This window comes from Delphinus delphis, chromosome 6 (genome assembly GCF_949987515.2).
Source record: "Delphinus delphis chromosome 6, mDelDel1.2, whole genome shotgun sequence".
Classification (NCBI taxonomy): domain Eukaryota; kingdom Metazoa; phylum Chordata; class Mammalia; order Artiodactyla; family Delphinidae; genus Delphinus; species Delphinus delphis.
In genome coordinates, this window is record NC_082688.1 from 19897661 (window position 1) to 19910176 (window position 12516).

The window sequence follows — 12516 nt, forward strand, 5'->3', positions numbered from 1 at the left end:
CTGATCTATATGCTCTTTGTAACCTGGTGCATTCATTCAATCAACAATATTTTGTAGACATCTTGCTCAAATCAATAAACATCGATCTCTACTGCATTTATTGGCTGCCTGGTTACCACTGGACTTTGGAATTTGCTGAGCCAGTCTCCTAAACCAGAGGACACTGAGATTGTTTCAAAATTTTTCCCTTATAAAAAAATGCTGTGATCCATACCCTCGTAGAAATTTTTGCACATCTGCTCATTATTTTTGCACACCACTGCGAAATAAAGATTATTGTTCATAATCTTTGCACATATTTCCTCAGGATAAATTAAGGGTCTGCATTTTTAAGGCTTCTGATCACCACAGCACCAACTACTTACTGAAAGACTGGGCCAATTTTCGCTCCCATCAGAAAGATCTCAAAATGACTGTTTCCATATACTGTAGCCAGCATTTAGTACTATCATCTTCTTACTGTGCCTGATAGGGAGAAATACATTGCACTGCTGGTTTTATTTTCCATTTCTTTGAGTTCTAAGGAAGCTATTTTTGAGGATTAATGAACTACAGTTTTTCTTTTGTGACTTTCCTATTCGTGTTTACAGTCAATGTTTCTACAGGCATGTCTACCTTTTTAAAATCGCTAAGAACTCTATAGATGAAGGGCATCAACATTTCGTTCGACATGTTACAAGTATCTTTTCTCAATTGGTTTCTTAGTCTGTTTATGTTCTTTTCTCGCAATATAGAAGCTTTAAAAATTTTGGTAGCTAAATAATTTTTGTTAACTGATTCATGACCACGGTAAAGATATATTATTGCTCTTTGTGGGCTCTGAAGTTGTTAGATCAACTGTATTAATTGTATTATTCAAACTCTATATAACCTTTATTTCTCTCCTTGCTCTGTCAAAGACTAAATGTTGTGATCAATCCTTCCAATTCATTGTGTTTCTGAATTTATTTTGTATATTTAGATATAATGTTGTTTGATGCAGACGGGCTCATGAGATCAAAACCTCCACTTTGACCCATATCCTTTGTTAACATTACACTATTTTCTAACACAGCAGTTCTCAAAGCATGGTCCCTGGGCTAGTGGCAATCAGCATCGCCTGGGAACCTGTTAGAAATGCAAATTCTCGGGACTTATTCGAAACATTCTGCAAGAAAAATCCTAAGGATGGGATCCAGTAAACTGTGTTTTAACAGGTCCTGAAGAAAATCCTGAAGTGTTAGAAAGTTAAGAACCACCACTCTTTTTTTTTTTTTTTTTGCGGTACGCGGGCCTCTCACTGTTGTGGCCTCTCCCGTTGCGGAGCACAGGCTCCAGACGCACAGGCTCAGCGGCCATGGCTCACGGGCCCAGCCGCTCCGCCGCACATGGGATCTTCCTGGACCAGGGCATGAACCCGTGTCTCCTGCATTGGCAGGCGGACTCTCAACCACTGCGCCACCAGGAAAGCCCCACTCTAACTTTTAATTACACTGTTTTATTAGTTTGTCTGGTATTAATATTATTAGTTCTTGATAATTACTTTGTTAGGTCCTTCTACTTGTTCACATGTGCCTAAAGCTGTTTCCCTAAATTTTCTTTTACTTGCATTCATCAAACAGGTACTGTGCTAAATGCTGGCACAAGATGTTGAGCAGTGGTCCCTGCCTTCAAGGAACTTACAGTCTGGAAAAGGAGAAAGAAAAATCAAATCATCACACAAATCTAAAACTGCAACCACAATGGGTAGTCTCAAGGAGACACGGGGCTATGAAAATCTTAATAGGGAATTCAATTTAGTTAAGGGAGTAGGAAAGAGCTCCATGGGAAAGAGAAGACTAAAAGACAAGGAATTAACTAAGTATGTCTCATAAACCATTCTTAATTGGATTCTTTTAAGTTAACCTGAGAATCTTTGTCTTCTAATAAAGGAAATTATGCCATTTGCTTTTATTGCTATTACTGACTTGGTTTTACTTGTCTTATGATTCTTTTCTTTTCATCCTATACCCTTTCTGGTTTATTCCCTTAGTTTTCAGTTGTTTGATGTAGGAACTCTTTTCTTTGCCTTTCCATTATTCTCCAATATTCCAGCATTTTCCAATATTTTCCATTGTTCTAGACAGTATATAAGATACATTTCTCTAATTTTTATAGTCAAGCACGAAATGATATTTTCATATCTATTACCATTGAGAAAGGTAGTTTAACTCAGTGCCTCTCAAACTTTAGCCTAAATAAGAATCATCTAGAAAGATTGTTACAACACAGACACCTGAGCCCCACCTTGGAGATTCTGATTCCACAGGTCTGGTGTGGGGCCTGAGAATTTACATTTTTAATAAGCTTTTAGGAGATGCTTATGCTGCTGGTCTGGGGACCACACTATAAGCAGGACTGATTTAACCTACTTTATTGTATCCTTCACCTATTCCTTCCTTCCTGGTTTTTAACATTCATTTTTAATATTTTAGAATGATCTCTTTTTTTGCATTCAATTTTATAATCAGATTTGCAACATTTTAAACTTAAACTTACTTCTAGTTTACCTGGCTTCAGTATTCACAAGTCCTCTTTTACTATGAATTAATGCCTCATAATTGAGCCCTTGAATGTGTTCAACCACTCAGTTCATTGGAGTACATCTTCAAGTAATTTTTTGAAGTTGGGTATATAGGAGAAATAGCACGTTTTTGAGCCCTTGCTTTTTTTTTTTACACATAAATCAGTTTGTCTAGATATAAAATTCTTAGATTACACCTTTTTCCCTTCAGAACTTATTCCATGATCTTTCAGCATTTAGTATTGCAGGGAAGTCCGATGCAAGTCCACCTTGAAATCATTTGTAAGTAACTTGCTTCTTTATTTCCAGGTACCTGTATAGTTTTCCCCCTTATATTTATAGTTTAAAAAGCCACTAATATCTATCTAGTTATGGGTCCTTTTTTATTGATTCTATCTGACATATAGGTCTTCCTTTAGCTGAGCAATTTTTTCTTCTATTGTATCTTTGGAGTATTGCTTCTGTCCCACCAATTATCTGGAACAGTTTCCCCGTTCTCCATATTTATCATGTTTTCTGCTTATTAAGCTCATCTGTTCAAGTTTGTCCTTCACATTATTAATTCCATTTCTGCAGATCAACTCCTCTTTACTATCTACAATGTAGGTTTTAAATCTGCTCTTATATCTTCTGCTTCTCTCCAATTCTTCTCATCTCACTCCTCTCTCTTTGCTTTTTCATCTTATATTGTTGCTTTTTCACCATACAGCTTCCTTTTTTACAGAGGTCATGCTATGGACTGAATTGTTTCCCCCCCAAATTCAGATGATGATGTCCTGTCTCCCAATGCAATGCTATTTGGAGATGGGGCCTTTGGGAAGTAATTAGGTTAGATGAAGTCATGAGGATGGCAGTGGGGTCCCTCATGATGGGATTAGTGCCCTTATAACAAGAGGCACCAGAGAGTTTGCTCTCTTTTTCTTCTCACCATGTGAGAGTACAGCCAGAAAGAGGGTCATTGGACCAGAACTCAATCATACTGGCACCCTGATTTTGACTTCAGCCTCCAGAACTGTGAGAAAATAAATTTCTGTTATTTAAGTCACCCAGTCTATGGTACTTTGTTATGGCAGCCTGAGTGAACTAAGACAGGTCATATTTTCTCATACTTGACTGTGGTTGCCAAACAGCATTTCCTTCTAGACTCTGTGGTAGATCATTTTCAGAGGTATATTCTTCCTCTAAGTCTCTTAAATTCCTTTCTTGTCATGTGGAATTTTCATAGTTCCCAAGTTTTATTTTCTTATTTTTTTTTTTACCTTTCAAGTCACTCTTCCTTATCCAGGTATAAAACTCAAGTAACCTATAAATAAATCCAGATTTACACTGTTTCAATAGACTTGAACGAATGGTCCTCAATCATCCCCCCATTATCATGGTAGACCATTACCATGGGAGTAATTCTCAGATCTGCACCCGAAGAGCACGCTGACACACAGGGCCTCTTAGACCAACTCCCTCCTTCTAGCAGGATTCCTCTGCTCTGTCCTGGCTCTGGCTTCCTCCTCCTTGAGTACTTAATTCTCCAATTTGCTCAGCTGACATGGATGTGAAAGGCATACTTCCCAGCATGCCCTGCTGCCACTGTTTCTCCTCTTCCCCTGACCTATAGAGCTCTACTTGTGGGGACTAGTCCCTCCACAGTGCACTGTACCCCTACTGGCTCCCCTTATTCTGTGCCTCATCACTATCAGGGTTCTGTGGCACTGGCCAGCTTACAAAAAGTGGCAGAAGCCCAAGAAGCAGGATTCTGATCTCACAAGGCAGCTGCTGAGTGGTAAAGGAACAGCCTCATACTCTTATAGACATCTCAGTTCCATGGCGTCAAGCTGGGAGCCAAACTCAGTCAGTTTTCTCAATGCAATTCCCTACTCCATATAATTTGTGATAATTCCTCCTGGGTCCTAGCACCGGCTGGCTGTCAGACGTAGTTACTGATATAGAGAACAAGTTTCATCTTGCTCTGCACCTTTCTGGATAATTAATAGGTACCACTTGTTTAATGCTTTCCATGTAAATGTCAAGGACTATACTAATTCCTTTACGAATATAATCTCATCTAATCTCCATGACAATCCTGAGAGGTGAGTTTTACTGTCATTACTGTGATTAAAGAGATTACCAAACTTGCAGGACGTCACACAGGCATTAAGTACAGAGCTGGGGTTCATCTTTGGGATGGCTCTAAAGCTCTCGCTCTTGACTATCTCTCAGCAACATCGCTCATTCGTTAAGCCCTAAATACGAGCCGGGTGCTGGGCTAGACACTTGACACAGGCATCCTCCAACAGCCCTGAAGAACAGATAGATGTTCTTATTCCCAATTTATACAAGAATCAAAGGACACCCAGTGGGGGTAAGGAGCTAGTAAATTGGTGATGTCAGCATTCAAACCTGGGCTTGTCTGATTCTATAGCCTATGTTGTCTGTATTCTATTTTGATAATTATGATACTACAGATGGAAGGGGTGGTGCTATGCTGGGACTGCTGGCAGACAGCACTGATGCAGGAGGGGGGCAGTTTCACAGATCCCAATGTCCCTGTCCTGCACTGGTCTATGAACGTCCATCATGGAACATGTCTGATTCACATCTGGGTTCTCCCACAGTCTAACTTCTGGCAGTCTTACTGTTAAGGATTTCATCATTTTCTTCACTTCAAGATTGTTATTTTTTTGTTTTAAAGATTTTTTTTGTTTTGATGTGGACCATTTTTAAAGTCTTTATTGAATTTGTTACAGTATTGCTTCGGTTTTATGTTTTGGTTTTTTGGGTCTGAGGCATGTGAGATCTTAGTTTCCTGACCAGGGATCGAACCCACACCCCCTGCATTGGAAGGTGAAGTCTTAACCACTGCACCGCCAGGCAAGTCTCCACTTCAAGATTATTTTAATGTTACTGTTTATTGAATGTTTACCATTACATATGACAAGTGCTGTCATACAGACATTATTTTTACATCGTATTTACAGACATTATCACATCTCCAGTTTCCTGAGTGCTTTAAGAGGTAAAGAAAAGGAGAGAATCATCTCCTACGAGGAAGGAGGAAGAACACTCAGGGGTCCATCCAATGCCTTCCAAGGGCCGGGACCAAGTCCCGCCCTCTGAGGCTTGTCTCTGGCTTCACTGTTCCAGCTCCCTTGACTCTCCCTCCCTAAACTTCCTCATCCATTCAATCTATGTTTGTGTGTGTATTTTCACAAGCTGCCTTAATCCTTACTGCAACAGGTAGAGCCAATAAAGGTCTCTTCTTGCTGGGTAGTAAGAGAGGCACGGAAGAATAGAGAGGAAGAGGCAAGCATGCAACTTCCTGAAGGGCTGGACCAGTCTCACTTGCGAGAACCAACCTCCACCCCGACCCAAATCCACTCCCCCTGCGGCAGCCAAAATGTCTTCCTAAAACACAAACCTGATCGAGTCCCTCCTCCACTGAGTAAACTCCGGCTCATTCCCCTCAGGATGAAATCTAACTGCCTTCTTCTGGTTTTCAAGGCTCTCTAAGACCTGAACTCAGAATCGATTTGCCTTTCAGTTCCTGGAGCAAGTGCAGCTCTGCTGCCTTCATGTGGGATACAGGGGCTCATCCCTACCCTCATCCCCATGCAGAAGCCTCATGGATTCCCAAGGCTGGTCAGTTGCCTCCCAGCCCCACTGCTCCCTGGGCTTCTATGTTGTAACTACCTGCTTACTGACCTGCTGCCCCCTCCCTGTGTGAACTACCCGAGGCAGGGCCACATCTGTCTTGCTCACTGCTGTGTTCCCACAATACTCAAAACCGGTGCGTTGCGAATAGGCAGGTCAAGTGCGTGGCTCCTGCTCTCAGGGGTTTACTGGGATGAGGACGGAGCGTCTGCATGTAGCTCCCCCAGAGAGCTTCATTTGCTGATAAACCCCTTCTGACAACAGTAACGACAGTATTTTCCGAGCACCTACTATGTACCAGGCACTGTGCTAATTAAGAGGTGATTTATATCCATGATCTCATTTAATCCCCCAACAAACCTGCGGGGAAGTGTCACCCTTACTCCACAGGTGAGGAGCCAAGGCTCAGGACGGCTAACACTGGGCGCCAAGCCTGTGCTACCTTCACTGCCCTGACCTGGATCCTGTGCTGTCCTGCTGCTTCTCAAAAGCAAGTCCTAAGAGTGACTGACCCATTTGACAGGTGGGCAAAGTGAGGTACAAGGAGGCCAGTGCCTCGCTGGCCAGAGCTGCAGGATTAGCAACGCTGCCCCCTTCCAGTGGTGGGACTCGCCCTGCCACCCTCAGCCACCCCCACCTGTCTCCCCACCCAGCCCCGGCCCCAGAGAGAGGCCTGCATACTTGGCCCGATTTTCTGGAATGGTTCCGGGGGCTCCTCCTTCACCTCGTCAGTGGCCACGACACCTTGGTCGAAGGGGTCTGTGGGAGAACACACGGCCCTTAGTGCCCTGGTAACCAGGTCTCAGAGCCCAGGTTGGGACAGGGAGGTGGGCAGCCACCGAGGACTTACCTGCCCGATTCTCAGGGGCCCCTTCCACACTAAACACTGCGCCCGGGCGGGAGGCGGCAGCCGCAGAAGGAAAGAAGCAAACAGGAACCCTGTTAGTCCCTGCCCATAGCTGCCTCTGCCCAGTGCTCCCAGCCTCTGCCCCAGCGAGCTTGCCTTTGGGGCCCAGGACAGCTGCCTCAGCCACTGCGGCTGCCCAGGAAACCAAGGGCCACAGGAGGGCACATCCCTCTATTCCTCGAGGGCCCATCCCCGGGCAGGAAGCCGCTTTCGGGCTGGCCTGTTTCTGGATCACCGCCAGACGCTCGAGGGACCAGGGCAGGAGAAAAAAAGGAAGAGATGGGCGCGTGGGTAAAGAAAAAGGAGGTGAGAGGAAGGATGGACCAGAGGCGACAGGTGGTGAGACCCGGCTGTCACAGCCTGACACGGGCTTGGGGTGTGGGGCCAGAGAGGGAACCCTCCAGAGGCTTTTCCAGTCCAAGACCCTATTTCTAGGATTCTTAAGATTCCAAAACTAAATTACCTAAATTTATCGTTCTAATTTCTAACTGTATAATCTAAGATGCTAAAATATCATCGATTTAAAAAATTGGTTTAATTTCACCAGAGCGTGGGAATACTCAACATGAAATCATAAAATAAATCAGTATAAAATTGTTGATATCCGACTGATTTTGACCCTCAAAAACGGCAATTTCACTTGGGTTACCCTCATCAGAAAGACATATGGAATATGATGGGGACCTTCTCTAGCCCAGAACCCTCGGAGGTTCATCACTCCACTCGTGGCCTGCCTGCTGCCCGACCTTCCCTGGGTAGGAAGTGGGAGGGGAAGCTGTGGGTGGGCCCTGGGCCCCATAAGCAGTCCTGGAGGGGGGGTCTCTTTGCGGGACTCCGCTCCTGAGGAGTGAGGGGCCTGACTCACCATCCACTGCGTGCAGGTCTCGGTGCTCCTGGAAACAGCTGTAGTATTTGTACTTCTTCCCGCAGATGTCACACGTGTACCTGAAGTTGTCTGCGGAGGGTGGAAAGACACGTGGTTACCAGGGCTTTAGTCACTTGGGGCTGGGGAAGGTGGTATGGACCAGACTGGGCCCAACTGGTGACTCCATGGAGAATAGTTCCTGGGGTGTTAGGAGTCTTGTACACAAGGAGACCAGGGAGCCTTGAAGTGATTTTCAAAGGCACTTCCAATCCTACCCCATGCGAGCTGAGCCCCTAAGGGCCCGGATCATGACTTCCTTCGTTATGTGAGAATAACAATCACTGCGGCTACAGCTTCCTGGGTGTTGGCTGTCCTGTTGGGGGCCAGGCCAGGAGCTTCCCCAGCACTCCCTCCATTCGGCCTTGCAATCGAGGGAGGAGGTAATAACCCATTTAACACTTGAGTCTACTGAGGGGCAGAAGGGACCTGCTGCCAGCCCTACAGCAAGGGGGGCCTGGGTGAGGCCCATCACGGATGGTTCTGAATGACCCTGGTTACTGGCATTCCTGTCCTGTGCAATGTCTCGGCTGGACCCGCTAACTCGCTTCTAACAGAGACAATGCAGTAAGGTGAGGAGCAAAAGAGGGCCAGGAGGCTGGTACCCCAGCCCAGGAGCGGAGAGTGACTCATCTGGACAGAGAAGGACCACGTGCCCTGACTCAGCCACGGCTTAGAGTTAAGTGATGTCACAGGAAGACTACGACTTTGGCCTTGCTCACACCGTCTCGCTCTTGCTAGCTGCCCTGATGCAGGCTGCCTCACACAGAGACCCACTTGGCAGCCTCTGGTGAACAGCCAGCGGGGAACTGAGGCCCTCAGCCCAACAGCTTGGGAAGGACGGATCCTGCTGACAAACATGGGAGTACGTACAGAGGCGGTCCCTTCCCCGGCTGAGCTGTGAGGTAAGACCACAGCCCCGGCCTTGACTGCAGCCTCGTGAGAGACCCAGAGCCAGAGGACCAGGTGAAGCCACGGGGAAGTGTGTGACACAGCAATAAACAATGACAGGGCCTGTGTCTGGATGCCCCCCTAGGCCTCTCCAGAGTCTGAGGCTGGACTCGTACAGGACAGTGCCTTTGCCACATCGGCAGCCCCTCCAACGTTTGGACTAGCAAAGACCTTGTGTGTTTGCTCCTTGGGCTGATCTAGGGATGGCTCGTCCTCCCCAGCTTCCCGAGGATGCCCAGCACAGGGAGGTTGGGCGGCTTGCTCAAGGCTGTAGAGTGGGGCAGGGAATAGCCAGGATCCAGCTTCTCACTTAACTCTAAGCCACAGCTGAGTCAGGGCACATGGTCCTTCTCTGTCCGGATGAATCACTCTCCACTCCTGGGCTGGGGTACCAGCCTCCTGGCCCGTCTTTTGCTCCTTAGCCAAATACAGGATGTGATGTGACTGCCCCATCCCAAGGTTGCAGTGCCAGGCGATTCTGTGGGAGGGTTTCTGGCCCCCGCTTAGCTGAACTCAGGGACACAGATGGCATTAGCCAGCTCCCCGCCTCTGACTCCACCTTTTCCATGGCACCTGCAGTCCCTGGACATGCCTGGAAGATGCAGGGCCACAGAGACGACCTGGTCTCCAGGCGAGGTACACACAGACATTCTGAGGGTGTGGGGACCAGGAAGGGTTCAGGCGTCCACCATCCCACCAGGCCCTCCCATCTCCATGCCCCTGCCCCGACCCACCATGGAGTGGCAGGGTAGAGGTGGTGGGACGTGGGGAGGAGACTCTTGGTCCCGGCCTGCCTCACCCAGACTGCCAGCAAGTGACAACCCCACCTCGGGATTCAGCATCCCCATTTCCCCCCTAGTTTGGGGAGGGGGTGTGGTGGTAGATGAGCTGATTCTCAAGGCCTCTCCCAGGCTGGCAGTTCCAGGATTCCAAGCCTGGCACAGGCTTCGATCCTTCCCCATGGCCAGCAATCCAACACAGGCAACAACCTACCCCATCATGTCCCATCTGGACTGTAATCCTTCTCAGAGCTGAATACCCGGGGAACAGAGGTGGAGAAGTCAAGCCCAACTGGGGTCTGCTCGTTCCAGATGGGGTCCTGCCCCGTGAGTCCTCTCCCATACTGGTCAGCGCTGGTCGCCCTGCAGTTGCCCACCCCACGTGTCTCATCTCTGCTCACGCTGTCTCTCCTACCAGCTGGGCCATGTACATCCGCCACCTCCAATAAAAGGTGAACCCCCAGCTTTCTGCCACTGAGAAGTGCCCCACCCTGCTCTGTCGAATCCCACGCCACATCCTGATCTATGTCTCCTCGATGTGGACAGGATCACATGCCCGGGCCCTCCTAAGGCAGGAGCGAATTAGGACAAGAGAGTTATCCCCAAAGGAAGAAAGGCAAAATGATTTTTTGGTCAGTGAAACCACAACTTCAGAACCCCAAGAGAGTTCAGGGACTCCAGGAATCTCTGGGGAGGCAGGCTCTGGAGGCAGGCTGCCCAAGTTCAAACTCAACTCCACCACTTACAGGTGCCATTAACGTCGGGCACGTGCACTAAACTCTCTGCTCCTCGATTTTCTCAACTGTAAAACAGGACTGATATGTTCCTTCATCTCCCAGAATTGCGATAAAGAATAAATGAGCACAACACCTAACATACGATAAATACTTGGTAAATGTTACCTAATATTATTGTTAAACAAAGGCAAGAGAGCTCGATGCGGAGTTGATCTTCTATGTTCGTAGTTGAGAGATGGGTAACTGGGTATATGCCTCTATGTATGAATGTACTATTTTTCTAACAAATAAATGAAAGATTCCTGAACTAGAAGGTGTGAGACTTGGTTTCTATGCCCACTTCCACCCCTAAGAAGCTGCATGACTTCCCTCTGGAACTCTCTCTGGAACTCAGTATCCTCATCTGACATTCTCCACAGGACTCCATGTCGCAAGGCTGGGGTGTGAGAAGGCCAGGCTGTCTGAGCAGGCGCTGCTGGCCCAGGGCAGGGCGGGGGGGCAGGACGGAACACAGAGTCCAGCAAAGCACACTGGCCACGGGGAGTGAAGATCGCAGAGAGGAAGGACTAAAAATACCCCCAGTCACGAAGTCCTCCACAACTAGTGAAACTCCGGGAACAGCGGAAGCCAGATGGAGCATAACGGATCATTGAGGGGCTGCTGGAGAGGCCAGGGGCTCAGAATAGCCAAAGAAGGAAAGATAAATAGGGAAGTTCCTTAACTGTGCGGCTGACCACAGGCGGGCGATGGGAGCCGGAAGAGAAGGGAGCTATTGAGGGAGAAGGAGCCCGGGGCCAGGCAGGGGCAGCGTGGGGCTTGGGGAGGAGGCATAGGACCCCGAATTCCTCCTGCCGAGGACCCTGGGGCAGGTGCCTGACCAACCTGAGGCTCAGATTGTCCAGAAACCGGAGGGGTAGCCTCAGCCCTGCAGGCCTTTCACGTGGTGTAAGAATCCAAAGAGAGAGTGGATGCGAAAGTGCCTTAGAAGAAATGCTGTTAGGACCCAATTGCAGCTAAGGCCCTGCCTCCTCAAACTACTCGGTTTTGGATTTTTAAGGGGGGTGGCGGGGGGTGGCTTGTGTTTATTTATTATTCTAAGAAACTTTTCATGGTGGTACACCAAACATGCAGAACAGGGGTGGCCAAACTATGGCCTGCCCACCGTCTGTTTTGATAAGGAATCCATTTCCATACCGTCTCTGGCTGTGTTCGTGCTCCACGGCACAGCTGCGCAGCCGCGATGGAGATAACCTAGGCTGCAGAGTCTAAAATATTTTCTATCTGGTCCCCTATCAAAAAATATGCCGACCACTGATGGAGAAAAATGTACAAATCCTAAACGTTCAGCTCGTTACATTTTTGAAAACCGAAAACACCTGTAACCAGTGCCCAACTCAAATCACAGAACCCAGAAACCCCCTCCCAAGGGTAACCACGACGCTGACTTCTTGCAGCGTGAATTAGTTTCCCCTGTTCTTGTACTTTCTATACGCAGATCTTAGGGGAAGCACTCTTTGTGCCGGGCTCCTTTTCCTAACGTTCTGTTTGCGGGTAACCCACGGTGCTGTGTGTAGCTGTCCGCCTTTCCCTCTCACTGCTGTACTGTAGTCCTTTGTGGGACACACCACGACTCACTTCTCTATTCAACTAGCGCTAGGCACTTGGGTGGCTTCCAGTTTGAAGCCGTTACGAGTAGTGCTAAGAACACCCTGATTCCCATCTTTGGGTGGATGTGCGCACACACGCACCTGGGAGGGGAACTGCTGGGTTCCGGGGCTCAGTCAGGTTTGTTGTGCTGGCTGCCTGCCAGCCCTGTGGGCTTAGATCTGGAGACAAGGCAAGCAGGGGCCACACGTAGCCAAGCAGAACAGTATCCCCACATGCCGAGGGCCTGCACATGCCAAGCGGCGGGATGCCGCACCCCAGGGTGCGTGCCCATGCATTTCCCCAACATCAGCTACGGAGCCCCCGACCCATGAGTGGGAGTCAAAAGAACATAGGAAATGGTGTATACCCTGGACCCCTCTTGGGGA

The 12516-nt window shown here is 48.0% G+C and overlaps 1 protein-coding gene across 3 annotated transcripts in view; it reads right to left on the reverse strand.

Annotated features, from left to right (window-relative positions):
• Window positions 1–12516, reverse strand: part of ZNF618 (zinc finger protein 618) — a 184753-nt gene that overhangs the window by 39652 nt on the left and 132585 nt on the right. For all 3 annotated transcript variants that reach the window (XM_060014279.1, XM_060014278.1, XM_060014277.1), the window contains exons 6-8: window positions 7960–8049; window positions 7038–7073; window positions 6869–6946 (exon numbers count right to left, since the gene is read on the reverse strand). In XM_060014279.1, the coding sequence (XP_059870262.1) occupies window positions 6869–6946; window positions 7038–7073; window positions 7960–8049 (204 nt within the window). The remainder of the gene's footprint in view (window positions 1–6868; window positions 6947–7037; window positions 7074–7959; window positions 8050–12516) is intronic.